The sequence below is a fragment of the Ruditapes philippinarum genome, unplaced genomic scaffold (genome assembly GCF_026571515.1).
Source record: "Ruditapes philippinarum isolate M1 unplaced genomic scaffold, ASM2657151v2 ctg12118_1_1_1_1, whole genome shotgun sequence".
Lineage (NCBI taxonomy): Eukaryota > Metazoa > Mollusca > Bivalvia > Venerida > Veneridae > Ruditapes > Ruditapes philippinarum.
Genome location: NW_026857401.1, coordinates 2,704 through 30,557, shown reverse-complemented (window position 1 = coordinate 30,557; position 27,854 = coordinate 2,704). Strand labels below are relative to the sequence as shown.

Genomic DNA, 27,854 nt, shown 5'->3' with positions numbered 1-27,854 from the left:
GTCCAAGAATCAGACTTTTCATTTTTGTATGACAATGTATATTTTTGTGTGTGGCGAAGCTATATTTTTGTATGACGATGTCTATATTTGACCCTGAATGAAATATAAGAACAAATACAAGTAAAATAGCTATAATTTATGAAGTACCGAACGTTCCGGCGATTACGGAAGTCTCTCCTTATGTTCCGCTTCAACCACCGTGATATTTAGAAGCTGTCTATATAAATTGAATAGTGTTTAATAAAAAATAATTTATATGTTAACAGGACGCAGATTAATTTACACTAAATAAATAATAACGGAAAATTGTAATGTGAAGATAATGCGTGATCAGAAAAAATGTGATGTGATGTGCAGTCAAATTTAGTTCAAAGGCAAGTTAAACAGTACTTACTTCTATAGCAAATTATAATGGATTGCGTTAATTGTAAATTCGATAATTTTTTTTAAAGGATACCTAATAAATCATCTTTTAATTATCTCCTTTACATGTGCTATAATTATACATTAATATCACAACAAATATATTCACTTTATGATGTCAAACAACCGTATTGTGCTACATTACCCGTATCAAGTAACACATTTTAAATTTGTGTCCTTATTATTGAAATCATAAACTTAAGGAAGATTTCTTAAGAAAACATGTTCTTATTATACAAAAATGTACAACCACTTTTACATGGTAAATTATTTTAATAATAATATATAGTAGATCAAACACGCTCTTAACGTTCTTACGAATTTCTAGCCTTTTGCCTAAGGCTAATATGACAGTCTTCAGACCAATAAAAATGCCAGTATGAAAACACTTAATTATTAACATCATAATATTGCTAAATATATATTGCTACATATAATATATACATCAGTCATTTGTTAAAGAATATTTCAGAAAAAAACGTGGCGAACGTTCGTGACTTTTTCAGATCTGTTTTTTTTTAAATACCTTCTTTAATATATAATGGATGTCCTTCAAATAAAATACCGTGAAAACATTTCCTTAGCTGTTGTTACCGTCTTTATATGAAACTCCTTCGATTTTGTGTAATCTCTTCCCAACTATTTATGTCGATGGAATGGTTCCAGCAACGTTCACGGATGAATCGACCTAATCAGTAAGGAAAACATAATGAAAATGACAAGAGCAATTTCACACAAAACGAATACATTCATTGAAGCTCTTTCTATTTATAGGCGCATGCTAGCAAACGAGAATGGTGATAACCAATTTTGTATTCACCTAAAATGATTATAATACCATTATTTAGGACCTTACAAACTTTAAATGAATGCTTATATGCAGTTTTCATTATGTTATATGTCTATATGTTACTCCAGCATACACCGTTTATTTCAAATAATCTGTTTGAAATGTATCAACCGAGATACTAACAAACAAAAATATCTGGCCGGAGTAAAAAGAGTGAACTTGCAAATGTTATTTCTAATATTTCGATACATATAGAAATATAAGCAATCCTTGCATAAAAATGACATAATAGTAATAAAAATGTAAAGATAAAAATTAAATTATAAGCATATTAATATTGATGACTCTTCAAGATACTTCGATTTTACAGTATGTCCATATCATAATTATGTTTTTACGTCTGACTTGATAAATTTTGCAATCATATGCAATATTGACTGTATTATTGTAGAATCACGTATCAAATAAAGCCAATAGAAATAAAAGGACAGTATATAGTATAAAATCAGCACACGTTTTATCTTGTATTTAATGCAAATAGCTATGATGAAAAGAAAATATGAAGCATTGTGAAAAATGTTAACCGGCTTTGGTTTCACAATAAAAAACAATTGTGATAACTAGAAATAGGCCTAAAAGTGGTTCATAATCCCGCCTATCACATTAATATGTAAAAGTTTGGGGGTCTGAAGCCAAATTTAAACGCCATTTTCAAATATAAGAATTAATTTTGTACTCATGAATTTGTTACATTTCATTTTTATAATCAACGTTAATTGCTCAAGTTTTTATACTGAATAGATTATAAAAATAATTATCTAAAACTTGAAGTTTTATAAAAACGAAAAATAAAAAATAGTTCATAAATGAGAATATTTTGTTGCTATAATAAATCCACTAATATGCATCACGTACAGAGGGGGAATACTGAAAAACACTGAAAATCCCGGGGAAAAAACGTAAGTTTTCTTTATGTAAAAGTATTTTTGTTACAATTGACAAAATAATCAATTGAGTAAATAATCTTGCAAAATGGAAATCTGTAAGATGTATGTGTTCCTAAATGAACCGGTCGTGTTTCGGTATGTGAACTACGTAGTCGGTAGGTAATTACATTTATGGACTCTTGAATAATATGTTAAATATATAAAAATTCTAAAGAATTTATCAGTAGAACACTCAATGATCATATAATATATTGGACACAAGGTGACGGTGCCTGATAAGTGTGGATATTTTTGTGTCTTGCATGAGTAAACTTAAAGGATCATGAATGTTAATGTTAGTCTCGTTATTTTGGACCAAATGTATAAATCAGTACATTATTTTGTAGAATAAACTCAGTAAATTCTTATGTAAAATAAGTTCATTGGAAAGTTTGATGTGATCTAACTGTCTTTATAATTTAATTTTAGAATGGCAAGAACTATACTTTACATTTTATTTTAGAATGGTCAATGATTTCAGTTTGTATCTTTAAAATGTCAAACGGAAATTATTCGTATATGTAAATTTTACAGGAAGTGAGATTGATTTTAGACGGCCTTCGAAGGCCGGGAAAATATCATAACATTAATCCAAGCTATTTTTAGAAGTTTCAGCCATGCACGTTGTCAAGTCGATTCGCCACCGTGTAAATGTTTTGCTTTGTGTTCGCTTAAGACTTAATTTATGATGTTAATTAACAATTGGATGTTTTTTCTTTAGATAGTGTCAATTAATTAATAAATATCTTTCAGTCATACGTGCACACGTACAGCCATTTGACTTTTATTATATCATTTTAATGTTTTGCGAAAAATTTGTTTGTAATAAACAACTAACCATAAATGGCAACTAACCGTTGCTTTACCGTGAACTATTTTGATGAACTTTACCTAAGTCTGGCGGAAATTAAGTAATTCTGTTTCAAAATGTGTTGCTTTTTGTTTAGGATCTTATGATTAATGTAATATTGAGCTTTACATACATTGGTTGATTTTTCGTTAATAATATGCATAAACAAAATGCTGTAAACTTTGTTTGTACTTCTGTAATGATTTCCTTCCAAGAAAAAGCTAGAAAATATTAGGAAAAATTTACGTAACTTTAAATTGCAATTAATATACAAATTTCTGTGTGTTTGACAATCAACTAGTGACACATATTCTATCACTCTACCTTAACAGGCCAATGTAAGACAATATAGGAATAAAATAAGTGTAACTGACATGATTTACGTGAATTGATTTCTCGTTCTTGTCATACCAGTAAATATTTGAAAAGTTATATTATTTTCTTCCAAAAAAACGTTTTTTATTCAAAAGGATAATACCATTTTTATGCCGATCTTAAAAGTGAAAGTGTTTTCCTTATATTTACCCGTAGGCTTTTATTCTTAACATCAATAAATTTAAAGCAAACACAATTACAAAAGAGGAATATAATAATTTTATTGTTAGTTATTTTCTTCTTTTTCAAGATGTTTTGTTTGTTTGATCTGAAGGCACACTGCTTTAATTGTAAAAGGGGAACAAAATGTTTATCTTTTTCTCAAAATTTCTAGAGTTTCTGATTATGAAAATTTGTAATACAATCAAATATATTGGTTTTGCTTAATACTTTTTAACTATATGTTTTCAAAATAGGTATTAAAACACACAAACATGCGCGCGCGCGCGCGCACACGCAGAAACACACACACACGCGCGCGCGCACACACCCACACACACACACACAGACACACACACACACACAAATTAAAATCAGGTGACGCTCCTTACAAAGGTTTTGGACACAGAAATGTATAATTCTTGTAGTTTCAGAGTTATGCTCCGGACACAATTCAAAGTGCAATAATTCCAAAATTGGGTAATAAAGAGCAACTGTTCTTTACACTGCACTTTTCCTCAATGAGATCTCTCTACATTCAAATATTCATGTTGATACCTCCTGTTGTTTAAGAGTTATGTCCAGGACAAGAAAAAGGGGACGGGCAGACGGACGGACAAAGCAGTAACTATATACTCACCATTCGCGGAGCATTAGAAAAACATTTTATTACTTTTTTGTAATATACTGTATGCAGTTTGGAGCTAAAATATCAAATTGAATTAAATTGAAAAATATATGCTTGATATCTAATGTCACACACGGAAATCCGTATTCATAAAACCAATTTAAGGAAAGTATAGGCCATTGAATTCTTAAAATGTATATTCTTATAATTGGTTTTAAGTGGTTTAATTTCCGTAGCATTCAAAAGAGGAAGGATAATATACTTGACTGTGACTTCATTTTAGACTACATGTATTTCAAACATATTTTAAACATAACCTGTATCATATTTAAGTTCAATTAACAATGATGAAAGACTTGATTTTTTATATCGAAAGAAGCGGGCACGTGATATATTTTATAGATATGTTAAATCGTCCTCAACATTGTATTCTATAAATTTTATTTTAAAGATCTATCATTCCGAACTGTAAAAGAAATTTCTTATTTACCGTTGTTACTAAACTTATAATACTGAACAAAGAGGTACGAAAACGTTAATGTTTCTTAAATGTCTTTTTGTAGAATATTTTGTATATCTTGACCAACATTTCATATCAAAGTTAGTGTAAAGAAATGTTAAGAGTTAAGTTTTGTATAATAAGCAAGAAAACTTTTCTCTATGTCTGAAATTGTGGATTATCAAGATTAGTTCATGGTCGGCATGATCAAGATAGTTACAGGTTTTTAAGATCATTCCTTTAAAGACTGATGGGTCCTTGCATTTCAATCGAGGGTCATCAACATTTGGTGTCGACAACACTTGGCCTCAGTCAAGTTGGTTTTCTTTGGTAGATTTGTTTGCTTGTTTGATTGGGTTTTACGTCACATCGACACAATATAAATCATTTGGCGACGTTCCAGCTTTACTGGTTGAGGAATACCTCAGGTGCCCTTTGTTCATTATTTCAGGCACGAACGGGCATCTGAGTAGAAGCACCGACGTTCCGTACGCTAGCTGGATGGCTTCATCACATGAAAGAGTCCCTGTCGGAATTCGAACCAACAGCGGTGAGGGGCAGGAGGTTTGAAATCAACGACCTTAACCATTCGGCCACGGACGCCCCTATTCTTTTGAAGATAAGGTAAACAAAAAAAATTAAATCCGTCCTTGAAGGGCTACAATTTGTTTCACATATAGTACTTGAGAGATGTTCATGTATTGAAGTTTTTGTCTTGCTACAACTTTAAGCACATATGAAAACATTAAAAACTTCACGTGCTTATTAGAATTTATGCATTCATCCTTAATAGCTTTTCATCGTCCTTGCAAATTGTGCCCATTCGGGTTTGCCCGTGGACTTTTACTGATATGTATTTACATAAAACATATTCTTTTGTATTGATATAATGACAAAACCACGGATTTTTATCGGCAGTCAATACTATTTTGTTTGCACGTTTTGTGATGATAAAGCATATGCCATGTCACGACAAAACCAACATAATGGGTTTGCGACCGGCATGGATCCAGAACAGCCTGCGCATCCGCACAGTCTGATCAGGATCCATGCTGTTCGTTTACCAACCCTATTACAGGTAGAGAAACTGATAGCGAACAGCATGGATCCTGATCAGACTCCGTATAGATAATTAACAACTTATGTTGCAGTTTCCTGTAGTTGATCGATTAGATGAAAAAATGGTCCAATTTCCTTTAAAGAGATTCAGTACATTACAAAATACAGTTTTGCTATAGAATTTAGCCCGGGATCAAATACTCACTACAGGGAATGTGTAACAGTATCGCGCTTTCCGGAAACAATATATAATTTTCAAGATTGAGAATTATTTTCGGAAAGACAGGTAGGTGATGTTTCTCGGTTTATACTACAAGGTGTTTAGTTTCTTAAATATTTTTAAGAATTGGATCTGGCATCTTGTCATATATTTCATCAGACACTGCACCGCAGAATCATCTTTGTATTGGCTCATAAATGTGCAGATTTGACAGTTCGAAAATTCGAATCGAGAGACCAACACATTTTGTGTCCCATTCTGACCCTTAAAAAATTAAACCTCCAAAATTTTAGTCTTTTGTGTTCAGAATCGTTAATAAATATAAATGACCAGTTGAACTCGTTTTCCTATCCGTCAAACGCGTTTTAAAACAAAAACATTGTTACAGTATAGAGCGATGTGAATTTCGCAGAGTTACAGTATAGACCACGCGGATTTCTGCCGATTATGTTACAGTTTATACCCGGAACCGGTCACACTTTAGACCTCTATATTTACAAAACCGTTGCTTCTGTAGATGCTAGGTAAAATGTATGAATGAAACATAGATCTTCTAATCTTAATCTAAAATCTCAACTCAACTTGTGACATATGCTCAGCAACTACTAGTACTTGACAAAATTTGATGAAATCTGAATGAATGTCTACCAGTTCAAATGGTTGTGGTCCACTGCAATCTTAGATACAAAAACCAAACAAAAAGAGATTTTAAAATGGCAATATTTGAGAATCTGTTCTACCGAAACAAAATGCATTCGCTATGTAGCATTGTAAAGAATTCCGTCACTTATTTTCTTCAAACGATTGCGTCATTTAGGATTCTTATTTGTTAAAGGAAAATCATGTATGTCTTTATAAAATCAAACTTCATTTTATTCTATTTTAGACATCCTATATCGGAGTTTTTTTTTTCAAGTATAAATTAAATCTGACAATTCCAATATTTTTTCCAAAAAGCTACACCACAGTGGCCGAGTCGGGATAAGGTCGACAATTTAATACCATTATTTTATGTCAATCGGTTGCATAAAGCGATTCACCTGTGTGTGTGTGTGTGTGTGTGTGTTCATGCGTGTGTGCGTGTGTGTGACGGTACGCTCGTGTGTTTATTTGAAAATTCAAGGATTGTTTTTAGTGTTTTGTCATTTAGTTTATGTGCAGCTAGTATTTGTGTCCCATGTATTACTTCAACATGCATGACGGGATTTCGACTGACCAAATGATAAGCATATGAAGGCAATGTATTGTGTATAAGTTGCATATCCGGACCTTTAGAGTCAAATTTGTACTTACTTGGAGGTCAAATGTAAAACCCTGTCGGGCTTATAACAGATGGATTGTTGAACTTTTGAATATGTCTTCACTCCTGTCAGGCTATGTGCTGCATGCAAGAACAGTGTCCGCATCTTTAATGTGAAGGTCGTTGAAGGAGATCAAAGTTCAAATCCATTTCGCCTAATTGTGTCCTTATTTCCAAAATGACTCGGTGACATTTACGACAAGGATATAAGCTCAGGTTTATTGAATATTCGAATAAAGGCAACGATAAGAAATTGCACGGTGTTTTCAATGGGCTACATTAGTTAAAAAAGACTGAAATATTCTGATTTTCAACCTGGATCGAAAACCCAACGCATTTTTTTGGGTAACCCGTCGTATAAATTACATACAAAATAATAAAGAATGATATTCCCACTTATCAAATACAAGATATATCAAGCTTTATAAATATGTGCAACTTAACACATCAATGATCACGTAGCGACTGCATCAATAGATACACGTGTCATCGGTGGTTCAATGACGGGTGATAGTAAAGTTGATAACAGAAAATAAGATTATGAAGTTCTAGTAATATTGATTGTAATTGATAAAATGGGTTGTAAATTAAAAGATACAAATGAAATTTCAGTTTATTTATTATTTCAAACGATCATGTTACAGGCTCCCGAATTACAAAGATATTATAACTTTTTTTTAAATTACTTGGCACATGTGATCACCATGATGAGACGATGTGCAGAGCACAATAAGTGGGCTGCTAACCCTAATGTCAAGGTCACACTTAAAGGTCAAGTATTGAAAAGTCTACATTTTATGTTCGCTCCATAACGTTTTAACCGCTGCAATGTTTTTAAGATAACTGGGCAGAAATAATGTAGCTCTGTTTGTGGCTAATAATTTTGATCACAAAAATAAACTCTACAAACTACAAAACTTTATCTGATGTGATTTTTATTAATATTCTTCACTATTCTTCACTTCAAGATAATCCTAGGAATTATGAAACTATGAGACACAACTTGATACATTTGTCAATGGTTACCCTAAAAGTCTCTAAAATCTCTTTTGAGTGTATATAGACCTTTTTACAATACAATATGTCAATAGAAACGAAACATTAATTTTCTTTCGCTAAAGTCAATTTTACGAGACTGTCAAATTAAATAAATTCAAACCTTTCTGGGTTGATCACATATTCCCGTTTTTAAAGCACTCTTAAGCTTTTATTTTCTGTTGGAATAACAACGCTTTTTCAAACTAAGTATTTCAGTAATTTAATTTTTGAAAAAGTGAATCATATCACTGTTAACAAAAATGGAAATATGTGATAAGCGAAAGAAAATTAATATGCAGACTATCAGCCCTTTTGAAATGTCATTGTTTTATGATAATTGGAATGCATATCAAGTTTGGAGTTTTCTCAGTAACCGAGAAAAGACCTTTACAAAAGGGTTAACCAACGCTGACAAGAAGGTCATGACAATTGATTCACTTTCTTTTTCGAAATGTGGAGCTGAAAATGGAAAGCCTATAGAACGTGAGCCTGCAACATTTTAAATTGTGTTGTTTAGGCCATTCTTAACGTGATCCTATTATTTCTACTTGATTGAGTCTGTTCATTTGGCTTGTTTCTCGCTACTTTGTCTTCCATAATAAATTGTTGTCAGACACTACTATTTACATTGGGTCTTCATTGTGCATGAACATGCATTAAAACCATAATCAAAAATAAAAGAAAACATTTGAATTGAGTACATTGTTTTTCATTTACAAACAAGTGGATACATTTTTCACAAAAATAGTGTTAATCATTTTATGATTAGGATCTTTTAAAAGTTAACTGTACAAAGTCAATCAGTTACAGGTTATTTAAAGATTTGAAATGTTTTACCCCATCCACTTAGACATGTGTTATTCTTACAAATGACACTCAACAAAATGTTTTGTAGAATAAGTTGTTAGTCTACCATGTTTGTTTCCTGTTCATATAAAAATAAACACGTGTATTTGTGTATGTACAAAAGAAGAGAAAAGAAAACAATAGAAATATACATCTGAACATTTGTTACAAAATAAACACTTTTCAATGGCACATTTATTATGTTATTTTTTCATTTCTATAAGGTAAGTGATAGGAAAGAAATTTTTTCAACAAAAGTAATAAGAAACAAAATGTACATGACAATTGAATCTGCAAAAAGCATTTGTACACTTTTTCGTCAAAATTTTCGGTTTTTGTCACTTAGTATTTTAACATTATGGAAAACATATAAATACTGAAAAAAGAACAAATGTGGCAGTTTTAATTGCTAAAAAATTAAAATTGAAATAAAAGATGGTATTTCATGTTTTTATAAAAAAATAAATATGAGAAAAGATCCGTTTTCAATTTTCCGAAATAAAAAAGTAAAATCATAAATATTCTGGAAATCAGGCAATGGATATGATAAAATCATGAATAATTATTTTGTTGGGAAAATTTACTACACATCACCTAATTTTCAACGGCTAAAAGTATACAAAAACAAAAAAAGAAAACTCACCTACTTAGCTTGGTACAGAAGGAGTGAATGCTATAGATAACGAGATCTTGTGCCTGCTTCACGTTCCTCATTGCACTTTAAAACATTGTGATTAAATTAATTAGTACTTAGGTTGATTCATATGTATATGAAATACGAATCTTTATCCATTTATTTGTAAGGAATACCGTACAGTCGTGCACTAAGTGAAATTGTATTTGAATATTTTTTTATTGATAAACATGTATTTATGGTACGGATAAGGCCTTCTGACTTATAAAAAAATCTCTGAAGGAATTGTAAAAAAAGCAAGTATAACATGAAAATTTGGTAGAACTTTAGATAAGGTAAAGAAAGATATTTCATTTTATTTACACTATATTTTCCCATAGAATGTGTTCATAACTGATTGTTGTTGAATATTACTTGATATGTGATTTAACTTGACTTTAATTTTACAGAGTCTGACGATTCAGTCTTTCTGAAATTGTTATGCATGCAGATATGACAGATTAACATTACCTACCCTTAATATGACAAACTTTACAATATATGTGTAAACATTTTACAGTCTTGATACCCAAGACGATGTTCTTGAAGGCCAAGGACATTTATAGGGCAAAGTAATACTTCAGTAATTTAACCAACAATGATATGAAAATTCAATAAACTTGCATTGACTTCCAATCTCAAAGGTCAATATAAGTCAAGATAATTCTTGAGTTCACTTGATGGTTTTATCTTAAGAAGTAGTTATTCTCAATTTGAATAAAATCAGACTATTATTAACAAAATTATAGCAAATTCCACCAAATTCAGCCAGATTCAATCATTTGACCTATACTTTTAAGGTCAATTTAAAGTCAATGGAGTCACTGAATTGCTCACCATGATAAGTGTGTGTGTGTGTTTTAAATTGATCAAGCATCAATCAATTCCTTCCGTAAATTAAAAAAAAGTATGGCTACTATATGGAACACAAAATACATTTAAAGTGAAAAAAGCATGTAAAGGTCGATCTTAAGTTTAGTTTGACCTACTTAAAAGTGCTCTCCAAAATGTATTGTTGCGCACAAATGTATACAGAAAAGCTAGATGTAACATACTTATGGCCATTTATAAAATATACAATAAATTGACATTACTTGACGAGATCATGTCAAGGACACGGCCAAACTTGGGTTGTTCAACATGACAGTCTTATACTAAGGGTTGTTCTTTTTACGTATCAATCAAATTCATCCATTGATTCCAAAAGTATGGCTAACTTTTATAAAAAATAAAGATCTACTATGCTCATCCTTGAGAACAATATTTTAATCACAGAAATTTATTGAAATATATGACATTCGTATTGAATATATCTAATTTGAATTAAAGAATGAATAAAATATGTATGAGAAGCTGCGTTCCCAATTACCCAATTACAGGTCATTTAAACTTGGTCTTTTCTTGAAAACTATATATTCATATTGTGACCGCCGATAGTGTGTTGGATTTAAAACATATCATATCTACTTTGTGTGAAGTCTAAACATGTTTATTTTATATTTACAAAGAGACTGTGTAGCAATTATCAATATTTTTTATATCAAATTTGAGCATAGTATATCATTAACAATTCGACCTTAAAGAAGAAGGTAATTAAAAGATCAAGGTTAAACTTTTGTTGTACAATATGACTCTTGTAATGCATAGTGTTGATTTGTTTAAGGATGAATTAAAATCAATCTAAGAAACACTCACTTATGCCAAATATTTTGGCAAAATTGTATTACTTGAACTGTAAGGTCAAGGTTAAGTTCAGCTTGACCTACTTAAAGGGATTGTTTAAAGGGTTGTTGTGTCCTAGCATGAATATAATGTCTATATTCATAACAAGCTTATAGCCAATCATAATAGTATTTATTAATTAAGATAATGTGTCAAGAAAGCCAGTTTGTATTAAAAGATTTATCAACATCCCCTGGATGGGCTTTATTTGAAAGATGAATTTCACATTCGTATGTTATAGTATAGTGAAGTATTTTCTTAAACGATATTTACAATAATTTTTAGCTTTTATTAAGAATTTTAAAGTAATTGGATTGTCCTTCGGCTTGTAATTCAAACACACATTCATTTAACAGTAGTCACCACTTAGAGCCAGAAATGTAATTTAGAAGATATTTCATCTTATTTTCCTTGTTATTTGCGAGAACAGTTTATACAGTATAACCATGTTCATACATCTAGGATCTTTATTGTAGGGTACCTTCTCTGCAACTTCCAACATTGGTTTTAAACACGTTATTTTATACTCTGTCAATATGTTAACTCATTACGCAGATTTTGACAACACAAAAATGTCTGATAGTATACATTTTTTGTCGACATGCATTTTGATGAAATTCATGAAATAATAAATATGAGTGATACTTTTATCAAGCGGCACTCAAAATTTTTCATTAAATGACTCAATTATCGCGTAGGACAAGGCAAATATTAACTCTGAAATGTCGAACACAGCCATTTTGTGGTACTCAACACCTTCTTTGTGAAGGGTAAAAGTAGCGAGAAAAACTTTTGTTTTCAAACTTCGACATGTGCTGAAATCACTTTCACTTTTATTATAAAGCTTGCACAATGTTTCTACATATTCAATTATAAAGTACATGGTATAATGCCAGGAACGTCATTTCGCAAAAAAAGATCGGATGTTATCAAGATTTGTTGGGCTGCATTGTTGCATGTGATACATGCATTACGTGTAGAAAAGTATATTAAAATGTTTTAAATTTTTTTGTTGCGGTTACTGTTATCTTAAAATATTTATGATTGTTTCTATCTTCAGGGTGTAGCTCTATATTTGACAATCACATATCATCCTGATCAGAAAAATGGAAATTAAAACAAATGAGATGAAACCAGCGGTAATATTTATCGAATTCATATATCTTATTTATCATATTCCTTTCTAAATTACGCATTATATATTGTCGCAAAGATAATTGTTATTACTTACGTATCTATACCTTATTGTTATGCTTGTTTTGCTTATTTAAAATTGTCTTGGAATTTTTATGTCATAAAGTGGACAAAATAGCATCAAATGAAATATCAAACAGAATTTTGAAATTTATTTATAAGAAATGAAACCTTTAACATTATTCTTATTAATGTTACAGAAGAGCTGTGATGTGACAAGAGGGCATGAACACTACCTCAGTCATATATTGTTATTGGAACAAGCTTCGCCCATCGCATTGAAGGCCATTATAAAAAGAGAAGAAAACAAATGTGGAAAAGATATTGGTATTTTGCTAAATGAGAATAGAGATACGTTTAAAACCCAGTACGAAACAGAGTTTCTTCAATTATTTCAAGGAGATGTTGTCAATGACGACATTGATACGTGGGACACTCTTCAATTGTGTGCTGTAACATTAGCTTTGTTTAAATCTGATCTAACTGAACCAGAAGTTAAAGCCATTCAATGTATATATGATCACAGAAAAGATATTGAACATTACGTAGAACGTGCCTCCCTAACATACAATACCTACAAGGAGAAACAACATTTATTGCACGAACAATTACTCGAGTTGATAACGCTCATAGACGACCAAGCTAATCTTGATTGTAAACGTATGGTGTTTTCATTTGAATCAAAATCAATGCAATTTAGCGAACCACAAATAGACAAACTTACACGGACAAATGATATTAAAACTCATCTTAAAATTGCAATCGATGTAGTTGTAGTAACAGAGAATGATATTACTGGCGAAGAGAACGATCTAGATCTTCAGACAACTGGTATGTATTTGTGTTATATTAGTATGAATTTAATTTTATTCATATGGTTGTTTTATATCCACATACATCACGTTATGCAAAAATTTGTCTGCCAGAGTTTTTAATAAGTGTTTATGTTAGGCTATATCAATATAATTGTTTGAGATACGCCAAGATTGAATATCAAGTAATGTGACCATGCTTGCTTTTATAGTCTAGATTTATATTCGGCATGAGTCAAACTGAGATAATACATGAACAATAAAATGATAAAATTTATCTTTGAAGAAATTTAACAGTTCTCTGATGTTAATAAATTCAGTGCAAGTGAACACTAATGTTTGCCTGTCTGAACTAAAACCAGTGATAGATAGATAGATAGATAGATAGATAGATAGATAGATAGATAGATAGATATATAGATAGATAGATAGATAGATAGATAGATAGATAGATAGATAGATAGATAGATAGATAGATAGATAGATAGATAGATAGATAGATAGATAGATAGATGAGATAGATAGATAGATAGATAGATAGATAGATAGATAGATAGATAGATAGATAGATAGATAGATAGATAGATAGATAGATAGATAGATAGATAGATAGATAGATAGATAGATAGATAGATAGATAGATAGATAGATAGATAGATAGATAGATAGATAGATAGATAGATAGATAGATAGATAGATAGATAGATAGATAGATAGATAGATAGATAGATAGATAGATAGATAGATAGATAGATAGATAGATAGATAGATAGATAGATAGATAGATAGATAGATAGATAGATAGATAGATAGATAGATAGATAGATAGATAGATAGATAGATAGATAGATAGATAGATAGATAGATAGATAGATAGATAGATAGATAGATAGATAGATAGATAGATAGATAGATAGATAGATAGATAGATAGATAGATAGATAGATAGATAGATAGATAGATAGATAGATAGATAGATAGATAGATAGATATCGTATAAAATAACTTGATATAGCTGAATTATAATCTTATTAACAAAATACAAGAAACTTCAGGACAAATGTTCACTGAAGAACTTCAGAACACAAATGTGTACATCAATGATTCAGCTATTTTGGCATGTAAACTCAGCATTCCAACAGATGAAAATGTTGAGTGGAGGAAAAATAGCAAGCCGGTAAAAGTTTCAAACAATTTAGTGGTCGTGAGCAACAACGAAAATCACTGGTTAGCGATTTTTCGTGCATCATTGGAAGATACGGGTCAATATACTTGTGTATGCGGCAATATTTCAACATCAGCTGATCTTATTGTTGTAGGTATGCTTAATCGAATTATAACAACAAAACATTTGTTCTTGTCCAATGCAAAGAAACATAAAAAGATACAATCCTACCTTGGCAAATTCAATGGCATTTATAATTTATGTATATAAATATCAAAACTTTCTATACAATTAGTAAAACAAGTATATGAAAATTATAATCATCACGCAAAGATATTGGATAACACTTTAATTTTATTTTCATTGACAATCTAACCATTTTATAGTTTGAACTAAGACAGTAACATTCGGAACAGGTATAATCAAAATGACAATTGATTAAGTGACATGTAAATGTATGAAATTCACAGGGGCGATTATTTGAAACAGTCTAAGCCATAATCAAATAATAGTTGTTACTTTGGTAACAAGGATTATAAATCGTAGATATCCGCGCAATAACGAAAACGTTTGTGCTAGTTAAACTTTGTTATTTAAACATTTGTTTTGGGTGTCTATGAGTAAATCATTGCGAAAGGAAAAGCTTTTGCCTTTTACAATATAAATGCCCGTGTATTTTTCATATATGTGCTTCTTAAGATTTTATATCAAATGATCAAAGCAATAATAAATTAAGTATGATTCGTTCAAGTATCAAAATTTTATTAAATTGTAACAGATGAAGCATTGGGTGTGGTCATTGATTTGCCTGTCAAAATTGAGGCTATTGAGAATGGAAACATTAATATTACGTGGAAGGTGAACCGGCTAACGAGAAAACCAGATTGGCGTCACAAAGGGGAACTTCTACAATCATCTGGTAGAAAGGTTATACTATCCAAGGGTACTACACACGAATTGATGATCACAAATGTATCATTACACGACGAGGGTGAATATACAGTTAACTTTGAGAATGTATCATCTAAAACAACAGTTCAAGTACAAGGTTAATATTTTTGAAGTGATCTTTGTTTTAGTTATACTGACACTTTAATTAGCTTGTTTATGTAAGTCGTAAATTTTATTCATTTGGTTTAGGTCAAGGTAGTGAATTAAAAGAAGCAAAACAATGTAATTCATTTCATACCAAATTGTCAAATACCAGAGCATCGTCTGTGTAATTTTCTTTAATTTATTTTAGGGGAAACTGATCTTATTCACAGAAAACAAATACAAGAAAAATTGTACAGAAATTGGGTGAGAGGAGCTCTGGCGTTAAAATATTTGAAAATAGGCTTAGAGGGATTTTCTGACAAGGCTGTTATCGAACAGCATAGGGATCTTATGAAAACATTTGGAAACACCTGCAACACTTGTACAATGGAAAGTCTTTTCCCACATAAAAAAAATCTATGCCCACGCCAAAGAAAATATCAATGTTTATGTACCAAGAATCACAACAAATCAAGACAAATGTGTCCAAATGGGGGATTTTGTGGCAACTTTTATGATGAAATAGTATGTAAACATCGATTTCAAAATCCATTATTCATGAACACGGATGTCCAAAATTGGAGCAGTGATCCTTGGAGTGTTGCTACATGCTTTATAAATACTACTGGCTACAAAGGCAAACAATCAGCTAAAGACGTCGACTGCTCGGGTTTACTGAGTATGTGCATAAACAACATTTATATAGAAAATATGCTTGGAAAAGATATAATCGATGGAGAAAAGGATGCTTTTACAAAGGTAAATATCTTCTCCACAGTATGCGTAATCACCTATTAATATGTACATTTCAATAATTAGAACAAATTGTACTTATATGATATCTAACTTTCATAGCCTTTTCAAATTTGCTTTATAAAAAATTCAGGAAAAGTACTGTAGAGACAAGTTAAAATATGTCTTTAAATAATGTGTTACTTTTGAAGGCACGGAAATCACGGAATGATATCCTTCACAATCCAAACTATGAATTATCTGAAAACGAACTAAACATATTTATCAAAGGGTTCAAAGAAGTATTAGAAATCAAGGACAAACATGGCAATACACCTCTGAAAGGGGAGCCAAGCGTTGAAAATGCATTATATTTACTGGATAAGGTAATTAGGTTATACAATTAATGAAGTATATCTAAGGACAGTATAAGCCGAATTGGGGCACATTTTTGTTGATTACTTCTTTTCAGTAAGTGATTTTAATATCTTTGAAATGTTGCAATTGAATACTTTAAATATAGTACTTTGATTAAATATTAAGCTTGATCATTTTCCTATACGAGGGCTGTCCGGAAAGTTCGTAGACAAGGCTATAAAATTATTATTAACAGTCATATCAATATGATGATTGAATATATTGCTAAAGTATTTATCTGCTACATATTTCTAAATTAAAAAACATGATAAAAGAAATATTCGTAAAGCGCCGATCACCATGGCAACATGATCAACGAATCACGGAGCACTTTGATTTCATGACGATAGCTACTCGAATAATATGTTGCTGAAAGTTGTAATTTTAACGCCAACTCTCGTTTTAATTTTGTGACATCATGAGATACTATTATATGTTATTTAGTGAAAATTATGATGTCATACGCAAATAAATAGCTTGTTAACGACTGTTATAGGCAATGAAGGTGCATAAATTTTGTGTTGCAAAAATGACGTCAAATTCACGGACGGAGCAACGTAAAGATATTTAACTTCATAGCAACGCTTATATGACACGAACTGAGATTTTAATCTTTACTGTAAAAACAAAATCAACCATAAAATGTTTAAGGCAACTTGTGTTAAAATGTCAAACAAGATTAAGAAGCGGCGATGACAGTATATCGTATAAGAAACGCTACAGACAACCAAAGGAAGCATGTGCAAAATATCGTATATTGCGTTACAACAACCTTTGAAAAAGATTGACATGTCACACACTGTATGAGAACCAGTGACATTTTTGTTTTTAAATAATAATTTTAAATATGGAATTCATAAAGTAAAAGCAACATAACATGTATTAAGTATACGCCAGACAGGTACAATGGCTGTTGAAATCGGAAGAAACTGAATAGCGGGTAAACATGAAGTTAATTTGACGCCGTTGACGTTGTCAAAGTGCTCCATGATGAGGTATATATGTTGTATGTAATTACTGTTAAAATAAAAATGTAAGTCACAGTTCAGTAATTTTTGATAAATGTGTTCGCTAGATATGTATATTTTTGCTGACAAAATTTGTACAACATATGTATTGGTATACAATAAAAAATGAAGGAGTATATGAACTTTCCGGACATCCCTCGTATATATATACTCATTACAGGTATCTTACCTTAAACTTTATCATAATTTGAATATGCTATAAATGGTTGTGTTTTCTTCTAGACGTATCAATTAAGTAAACATTGAATGCAGATGTATTTATAATATTTGTTACACCATATCCTTTGGCAGTTTTCTTATACTTACGGTTTTGTAACAGATTATTTGTTGATATATTGTTACTGCACATTTGTTTGTCTATAATAGTAAGTTCATTGAATTGTTTATTTTGACTTTTAATGAACTCCAGAGAGATCACAAAGCCTTAATTTATAAAATGTAAAATGACAACTTGGACACTTTAAATAGAAACTATGCAATTAAATATACAGAAAAAATATACTAATTATTTAATTCAAAAAAGGTATTTGTCTACTGTTGTTAGCCCGTTTAAACGATTTTTATTTGTAGATCATTGTTAACAACTAAAATTAATAACTATGAAAATACAAGTAATTACCTAAGATCTAAACTAAAAGATTTATTAATCTCGAAAACACATTTCCTGTTCCATCATGTGCAAAAAAACTTAGTTGAGTCCCTTTTTCCGTTCTTACATTTTATTAAGCGCAAACGTGATCACATGACTGCTTGGCTATTTACACAAATGAGTTTGTTCAGTATTATTCTACCTGATTATAATCAGATGAGCGTCAGTTTCTCAAGATACAACAATTATAATTGACATGAAATTATAGCATAACACCAAAATACATCAACAACGAAATTGCAACATTACAAGATATAAAAAAACATCAGAACAGTAAATACATTCGGCAGATTATTGTACATTTTTGACCTTGTAAATCTTAAGTTTATCAAGGAATTCCCCTGCATTTCTTCCTAAACTTTCAAAATATACTAAAGGTCCTTCCATGGTTTTTAAAACAATTTGGTCAAATATACATTCTGTCAGTTTTATATTGACATGAAAAGGACGAAATACATTAAATGTGTTTTACGGACTGTAATACTGTAAATCTGTAACAGTTGCAGCAAAACCAGATTGAGATAAACCTTGAACATGAAATAAAGCAACTGAGAGAACATGGTATGCTTACATTAGATGAGAAATACAAAACAGCAAAAGAACAGGCAAGTTGTATAGATAATGCATTTTAGTATTATAATATCAAACTTTTACGACAGTGATATAATACTTAAGACAGTGTTTGAAAACTGGATAATAAAGTCAAAAGATGTTGGAAAATATATTACGATTCTAAAGGTGCTAACCTGTCTATTTACCTATACGTACCATTATTGATAACGATATGATAAACTTGTCATTTTTGTGTCCCTACTGTAGGGGGGCATTTAGATTCACCCTTGTTCGTCCGTCCGAGCAAACATTTGATATTTATGAGCTTCATTCCGTAGTTAAATAAAGAGCAAAAACTCATAAAATTCAAATTAAGAGCTATTTTTTTGTTTTTATGAGCTAATTTTGCTTATGGACGTTGGTCCAGGTGGTTTTTATGAGATGATTTGCCTCATAAACATCAAAAGTTGGTACGTCCGTCCATTCGTCCGTCCGTCCGTTCGTTCTCATTTTGCATCACACGTAACTCAAAAAGTATTTGACCTAGAGTCATTAAACTTCACAGAAATGTTAATCATCGTGTGAAGTTGTGCCCCTGGGGTTTCGCTTATGGATTTATTCTCTTTTGTCAAAGAAGTTGCCCTTGACTTAGGAAACATTTTTACACTTTTCATTTTGTGTAGCACTAACTCAAAAGTATTTGAAACTTTACAGGAATGTTAATCAGAATATAAGTTGTGCACCTGTGTATTTGTGTGTGAATATATTTAATATTTTTAAAGTTATTGCCCTTGATTTAGTAAAAATTTACAATTTTCAAATTCTGTCACATGTAACTCAAAACGTATTTGACTTAGATTTATGAAACTTTACAGGAGTGTTAATCAGCATGTGAAGATGTGCACCTTGGGTATTGCTTGTGGGCTTATTCTGTTTTTTCAGAGTTATTGCCCTTGACTTAATAAAAATTTGCAATTTTCAGATTGTATCGCACGTAGCTCAAAAAGTATATGACCTAGGGTCATTAAACTTTTGAGGAATATTAATCAGTATGTGTAGTTGTGCACCTGGTATTCTCTTGTGGATGTATATAGAATTTGTAGAGTTAATGTCTTGGACTTAGTAAAAATTTTCAATTTTATATTATGTCGCATGTAACTCAAAACGTATTTGACGTAGGGTCATAAAATGTTGATCAGCATGTGAAGTTGTGCACCTGGGGTTTTGCTTGTAAATTTATATGTTATTGCCCTTGACTCGATTTGTGTCGTGCATAGCTCAAAATGTATTTAACCTAGAGTCATGAAACTTGTGTAGCATGTGTAGTTTTGCACCTTTGATTTATCTAGTATTTAGTTATTGCCATTGATGTTCTACTAAGTCAAGCACTCAAGGAACAGAACCAACTTTACAGGAATTATGATCAACATCATTCTAAAGCTATGCACCTGGGATTTTGCATGTGGATCTTTTTCAGTTTTTTTATTGCCCTTGACTAAGTTTAAATGTGCAATTTTCAACTTGTATATGCATTGCGAAAACATTATTTGACCTGTAGGCCTGGAAGTTGACAAGAATGTTGGTCAGCATGTGAACCTGCACCTTAAGTTCGCTTGTGGATGTATTTAGTATTTGTTAAGTTCTTGCCCTTTACTTAGTAAAAAATGTTTAGTTTTCAACTTTTGGCACATGTAGCCCAAAACATATTTGACCTAAAATCATAAGATTGACAAAACAGTGGAGTGTGGGGGCACCCGTGTCCTATGGACACATTTCTTTTTTTCTTATCATCTTAACGTGTCTCTGTAAACCACCACGCAGAATCGGAAAGGATACTTTATACATATAGCCTCTTTGTGACATTTAACAATAAACAATGGATAACAAAGCATTCGTTAGTTATGGAAAAAATGATACAATATTTAAGTACTTTTATACATTTGTGGTCATAAAATATTTTAACTTTATAAGTTCTGTCTTAAATAATCATTGTTAGCATTTTGATATCCGAAATATTCAAGAGTTAGTTCCTTAACAAACACAGCAGCTAGTGAGTCGAATAGTATAAAAAATTAACTATCCTTTTCCATCATATATAAGCACGATAAGCTCATGTTTAGAATATATAATGCAACACTTTATGTTGTTTTTTTCTTTCTTCAGCATGAATTGAAACTTCAACGGATAGCGCAACAGATTAAAGGTTTGTCCTAAACAAATAACAGCTTTTCTTTACATGAAATCTTATTGTGGTTTGTAAATGATAAATTCGATGCTTAAAATTCTGCAAGGTAATTAAAAGTAGATTTGAGTTTAAAACTAAGTAACAACGAGATAACATTGAAGAGCAAGAAGTCTTGTTTCTGTTTGTATAGAATGATATTTTCCTTTATTGTGTAAGAATTCGATTCCTGTTAATGCTGAAATTGAGAAAACAACTTTAATTATGCATGATTAATATAAATTTTTTAAAATACCTTAAATTGATACATGCGTACAAAAGTTTTAAGTACACAACTATAAGATGAAACTGAGGACTTGCTAAGATGCTAAGAAAGTTTATTATGTATGGGCTTATTAATAATTAAAAAAAAAACATTTTCTTACATTTTTTTTCTTTATAATCCTATATATCTGTATAAAAATGCTGGGTAGTACGATTATAAATATGACCTATTTTTGCAGAATTTTGCATTTAACATATCAGGCGATGTGGCTGTTAAAGCCACAAGCAAGCAAGTTTTGGTCAGAAGGTTTACCATGTAATAATTAGGTAAACATTTGTATTCCTTTCCATTCATTTACATGACGATTTTTATTAAAAAGGTCGCGTATATACTTGGTTTAGAAAATAATTTGCATCTATTGCCGTTTATGTATTTGCTTCAATTGTGTTAAATTTATAGATCAAGAAGAAGAGCTCGGCTTAATGCTAAATCTTAGATATTCAGGAAAGCAAAATAATCCTAAAGGTATGTAACGAAGATTGAGTTTTGATACGTCTTATCAATTTATATTCTTGTTTTTTAAATTGAAAGAAGCTTAAAGGAAATCAGATTAAGAACACTAAATTATGCAACTAATTTACTTTTTTGACAATTTTAATGACACTAGTTCTTAATTGAGTCTTACCAGCTATATCTGATTTATTATCCATGAATTGTTCAAAGTCAAATAACATTTCTTTACCCTTTCCTTGTTATTCTTGTATAAAAACTGCGAATGTCGACGTATGTTAAAGGAGAGGAAAACTTGCTTAAGCAGATACAGTCACGCAAGTATACGCGTTGTTTTATTTGCATGACTTACATTGTAAAAATCTTATTACAATGACGACTATTACCATAAAACGAGACCGGTTAAACATTTATCAAAATTAATAAGTGAGGATTTATGTCATAAGACGTATTATTCTTATGCAAGAATAGCGCTGATGTATTTTTGTCGTGCACTTACATCTGCAAATATTTATACAAAAAAGGAAAAATAAATTCCGGTAAAAAGTCAAATATAAAAAAAACTCAGTCCATGAGTTAATGTATTTAATCATTTGCCTATAATAAGTCGCTGTTTTTTTTGCGGGCTCTGACTTTAAATGTACCTTTATGCTTTTGAAGACGTAAATGCGCGTATAAAAGTACATGAGCCCTCAATCTTGTCAAATTTTCTTGTTTTCAGAGACATTTTTGCTTGAACTACAAATAAGCGTTATTGCTAAAAGTGGTGAAAAAAGTCCTGACGGGAATCGACGAGTTTATGAAGTAATGAAAGACTATATCAACAATGATGATAGATCAAGTGATACACCAGTCTATCACCTCCTGAATTACATCAAGGCCATAAAGGAATGCCATATCGTTGGTATTTCTCCCACTTACCAATCGTCAACCGACATACAAATCAAATGTCTCAGTTCTGAGGCCATGGAAAATTTTCTCAAGTCTATCAACTGCAACGCATTTCAACAAGAACTGTTTAAGCTTAGACGATGGCTACATGTTCAATATGACATTGATTCGCATGACATAATAGCTAATTGCTCACAAAATGGCCTAGAGAAAGCAAAACAACGTCTTCGTAAGTTAAATTTAAAGATTGATATTTTATATGTAATTATAGTGGTTTCTACGCTAGCCGATGCATTTACAAGAATCTTGTGTTCATTGAATGTAAATTTATACGTTGATATTATATATATATATTTAAATATATATTAAATATGTTTATGTTGTAAACTCAAAGACATGTACATTTTATGAAAGCGTTTATTTTCTATCTTCAGACTTTACTGACGTAACCAGAATTATGACTTGTACCGAGCATCAAAATACACAATGTACTCTCTATTGTCCTGACCATGACATGTTTTTTTGTACAGCATGCAGGGAATCAAGACATGGGTAATTATACATTCTAAAAGTGGTTGATATGGTACAAAAGGTATCACATTAAACAAACGAATTTTTAAAGCATGCGCCAATGACTGACAACTTATCTGTCAGAAACATTTAACTTAAAGTTTAATGTCACTTAAATACCTTGAACACAAATTCGAAAACGTACAGTTTGGCTAAAAAATAATCATTATGTTGATACCTTTAATAGAAAATATTTTCATCTGTCATAAACGATCCGTGTATCTCTGAAATAGATTTATTATTGAGGCATATCTAATTATCCAGTTGTTGGTTAAATATGACTAATGAAAACAAAAATGTCAGGAATAGTTAAAATTCTTTCATACGACAAAATAACTTAAATTGATCTGACATTTTGATTCCTCATTTAACCATATTGAAATAATTGAAATTCATTTGGTTTATAAAACGATTGAAATATAATATAGTCATTAGCTTAGATAAACATTCGAGTATTGGCATAATTATAAACCTTTTTGTTTTAACAATTGGCCGATGTAGCATTTGGTCTACACTGAGATACAGTGAGCGGCTAAATGGTTTCGAATGACTGGATTTTTTTGATCCAGTACGCGATGTGTTTTTACCCATGGTGTTGCATTTAAGTGTGTAGCATTCGTGGTTAGCCAAAAGTATCTGTTTATGTTTTGGCGCCATATGACCTTAACTGTGTTGCCCAGTACACTGTAAAACCAAACAAATCTAACAAAATATTTTTCAGCATTTTTAATTTTTTTTTTATTAATTAAACAGTTAATTTTATATTAGAATATTACGTTAATTCCTTTACATCTGAAAAAGTGCCAGTTATTTATTAAAGGGATTATCCGCTGATTCGACTTTTGTGTTGTGATATTCTAACACGGTAATTCTTACTTTTTTGATAGTTTGTACGTATTGTTAAGCATATTTTTAATATGATACTTTTCTTATATAAATTAAGGATCATATGATTACATTTCAATTGAAATAACATTTTTTATCTTAATTCGTATTATCAGCTATTATGTGAAAATGATTATCATGAAAATTGCTTCAAATATGTTTTTATCTCCAGAATGTACAATGTACTTCTCATCATGATTTTTACAATATACATTGAGTTTCTTTTTTAACTTTTAATTGTCATTTTAGACTTTGTTTGACATTTAATTTTCTTGAACTGACCATAGTCATTCTATTTTGTAAACATGCAAACTATAATTGCAATTGTTTTCATTATTGAATTTGGATATCTTATCAGTAATCGAAATTGGCCCTTCTATCATAGGGATGATAAATCGTACAAACGTTCTTTGAACATGATGACTATTTCGCACGTCGTTTTTGTACAACGGATTTCTTAGAGGCCGATACATGGTTGCTGCTCGCTTTTGCTATAATAGCCTGATGATGTCCAAAATGACCTGAGCAACGTTGTATAAACGTCTTTAATACCAACGTTTGAATATCGCCGTTTATCTTGGTTGTCGCCATTTCTAAGAAACAGAGAGATGTCAATATAAACAAATACGTTAAGAATAGCTGCCGGTTTCTTCTTCGCCAGTTTTCTTTGCAAATCTAACCCATATTTCTGCGCTCAAAAAATGAATCCATACCAGAACCAATTCGGAATTAAGGGTGTAATAGGTTTTTAGCAACAAAAGTACATACAATTACATACCTTACGAAATTCATATAATATAACAATGCAGTCAGTTTTTGTACATCCATATTCATATATAAATTGAAAGAATGTGTATACATAAACCTGGAAATATATATAATGTAATTAAGGCCGCAAGATTTTTATACAGACATTTTATGTATCCTTCGAACAGAATTGTAATTACCGTTTTCTTTATTAGACTAATAAACTTGGGTATATATGTTGTTAATGTTTGTTCATCTCGGGTAAATGTATACAAATGTACCTTCAAGAATGGTTTGCACTCTTAATGTTTTAAATCAAATAAACTTTGTTTTTTATTCATTTATGATATGGAACAGATTGCACTTATTCCCTGCAGTAATGACGGATACATTATAATTATGAACGGATTTACGCTTGATCTAGCGAAGCGGGAGAAATCATTGAAAACGGCGAGAATGAGCAACCTATTATAATTATTAGATATAAATTACTAATTAAGGAAATAACAATGATATTCGTATATAAATTAAAGATTACTTGAGTTGTAATGTCTCAATCAAGGCATATTAAATATACTGGCGGATATTCCCTTCTATAGTTATTGTCTTTGTACAAATCTTAAACATGCATATATTATTAATACGTTGTTATTAAATGTCTATAGTTAAAGTCTTTTCATTGAAACTAGTGTTAAAGACCAGAGACCTTTCTGCACTATGCTAGATGATTGTATAGCTTGCGTTTATCGATATTTTTGTTTGTGATATTTTTTTGTATTCATACTAATAAATGAAAATTGTGTCAAAAAATAATTGTTTTTTTTCTATTCATACAGCACATGTCTTGGAATAAAACAAGTTATATCTGAAAGGTCTTACGTTGAACAGAAACGTCGTCTCAACATCAAAAGTATAAAAGGAACTTATAACGTTAGGATAGATAATGCTTTGATAAATAGAGACAAAAATGATCAAGATGAGTGTGGTATCACTAGTATGTGCATGCTTCCTAATAGTGAACTTCTCCTTGCTGACTTCGGGAATAACAAACTGAAGAAATTGAATAGTTCGTACAAGGTAATAAGCTACTGTGGTGTTCCTGAGGACCGGTATCTCTATTCTGTATGTTATATAGGCAACGATATTGTTGTTGCTGTTTTAAGAGGAAATTCCATACAGTACGTTAATGTGTCAAGTAATGTAAGCCTTAGACAATTAGTGAAGCTAGATCATGATTGTCTCGGTCTAGCTTGTCATGGTGACACACTCTATATTAACAGCGGAGACAAAATTTACAAGTATGACGAAAACTGTACACAACAACAAGTTCTCTATCCTTATCCGCACAAAGTCTCCAGTCCCTTCATTGTTGTAAGTGACAATGGTTATCGACTATACTTCAGTGCAGATAAAGGTCTAACTACAATAGATTGTAAGGGAAATCTTTTATTCAGCGAACAAGTGGACGGTTATAAAATATTTGATAGTTGTATTGCTGATGAAGGTATTGTTCTTGTATTAGATGCAGCAAACAATGTGCATCAGCTGGATTATAATGGTAAAAAGCATTGGACTGTAGATAACATGCCATTAGAAATGTTAGTTCCGTTTTCTATGTGTTTCGACAGAGAAAGATGTAGACTTATTGTTGGTGGTTTTGAAGGCATGATATATGTTTACAAATGCGAATATTTGCCAAGTTAGTTAATAAAATTGTTTTGGTGAACCTAGAACCAAATGAAAAATGCTTTGCTAAACTACTTTTGTTTATCAAATTAGTAAGTTTGTAAGTTGGCTTTTTTCTTCCTCGAGTCATCGCTTAATATAATGACGTCGCACTCATTTATCTTGAATGTATTTGTAATTACATGTATATATTACAAACTTTTTCATAATAAGGGTTGAATAGTTACAAGTTTGAATCCTTATCGAGATAATTAAACAACATGTGAATCTTGTTAAAGGACTAACGAATGAATTGATATTGAGATTGATTTATCCCACATATTGTCATTTCTACTAAGGCTTAAAACAAAAATTTAATTTACTTCCCCTTCCCTACCTACCCAACAAACCTTCCACTACCAGTAAAAATATTTTTTCAGGATCTAAGGGGATGAAAGTATTTTTTTCCTTCAGAATACAATAGATACAATCTAATCTGATATTTTAGACTGTGACACTAGCAAAGTTTAATAAATTTTTGCATATGTCAGTTGTGAATATGGTAATGCATGTATATAATGTATAATATTACATTTATAAATTAATTGTAATAGTTCATTATACATAATTATATGCATTTATTTATTATTATGCACATATAAAAAATGTCCTACCTACCTACCTACCCAACCCTGATTGTAATGGGTCGGGAAGGGGAAACAAACATAATTTTATTTTTGGCCTAACAGTCCCGCACGCCTACATTATCTTACTATCTTAGAAAAAGATTTAAGGAAAAATATAAATAATTAGTTTTAGTTCATATGAAAAAAGTCATACCAATTTATCAACGAAAAAAAGACACAAAATAGGCATTCATAAATAAAGCAAACTTATAACATTTGACCTTGAAGATCAATGTCATTTTTATAAGAGAAGGTCAAGTTCAGTATGGTCAACTTGACCGTCTTGCCAAAGTGCTGTTGT

At 30.9% G+C, this 27,854-nt stretch overlaps 1 protein-coding gene across 3 annotated transcripts; it reads left to right on the top strand.

Annotated features, from left to right (window-relative positions):
* Window positions 1–230: 230 nt before the first annotated feature.
* On the top strand, window positions 231–27,854 carry LOC132749599 (uncharacterized). Of its 3 annotated transcripts, none has more exons than XM_060739420.1 (13): window positions 231–374; window positions 12,629–12,707; window positions 12,963–13,593; window positions 14,630–14,893; window positions 15,518–15,787; window positions 15,983–16,533; window positions 16,719–16,892; window positions 19,101–19,205; window positions 21,316–21,355; window positions 22,059–22,124; window positions 22,831–23,229; window positions 23,435–23,552; window positions 26,039–27,854. In XM_060739420.1, the coding sequence occupies exons 2-13, from the start codon at window positions 12,675–12,677 to the stop codon at window positions 26,904–26,906; spliced, it is 3,519 nt and encodes a 1,172-aa protein (XP_060595403.1). In that variant the 5' UTR covers window positions 231–374; window positions 12,629–12,674; the 3' UTR covers window positions 26,907–27,854. The 3 variants fall into 3 exon arrangements, with proteins under 3 accessions (XP_060595403.1, XP_060595401.1, XP_060595402.1); XM_060739418.1 differs by having other exon boundaries at window positions 14,621–14,893; XM_060739419.1 differs by lacking the exon at window positions 231–374 and adding an exon at window positions 5,166–5,334 and having other exon boundaries at window positions 14,621–14,893.

What these genes read in the sequence shown, in the direction of transcription:
- LOC132749599 (XM_060739418.1), top strand. Translation starts at nt 12,675, where the DNA reads ATGGAAATTAAAACAAATGAGATGAAACCAGCG. An exon ending in AAAAGGATGCTTTTACAAAG is followed by an intron (nt 16,534 to 16,718) that starts GTAAATATCTTC and finishes TTACTTTTGAAG; the next exon opens with GCACGGAAATCACGGAATGA. An exon ending in GAAAGCAAAACAACGTCTTC is followed by an intron (nt 23,230 to 23,434) that starts GTAAGTTAAATT and finishes TTCTATCTTCAG; the next exon opens with ACTTTACTGACGTAACCAGA.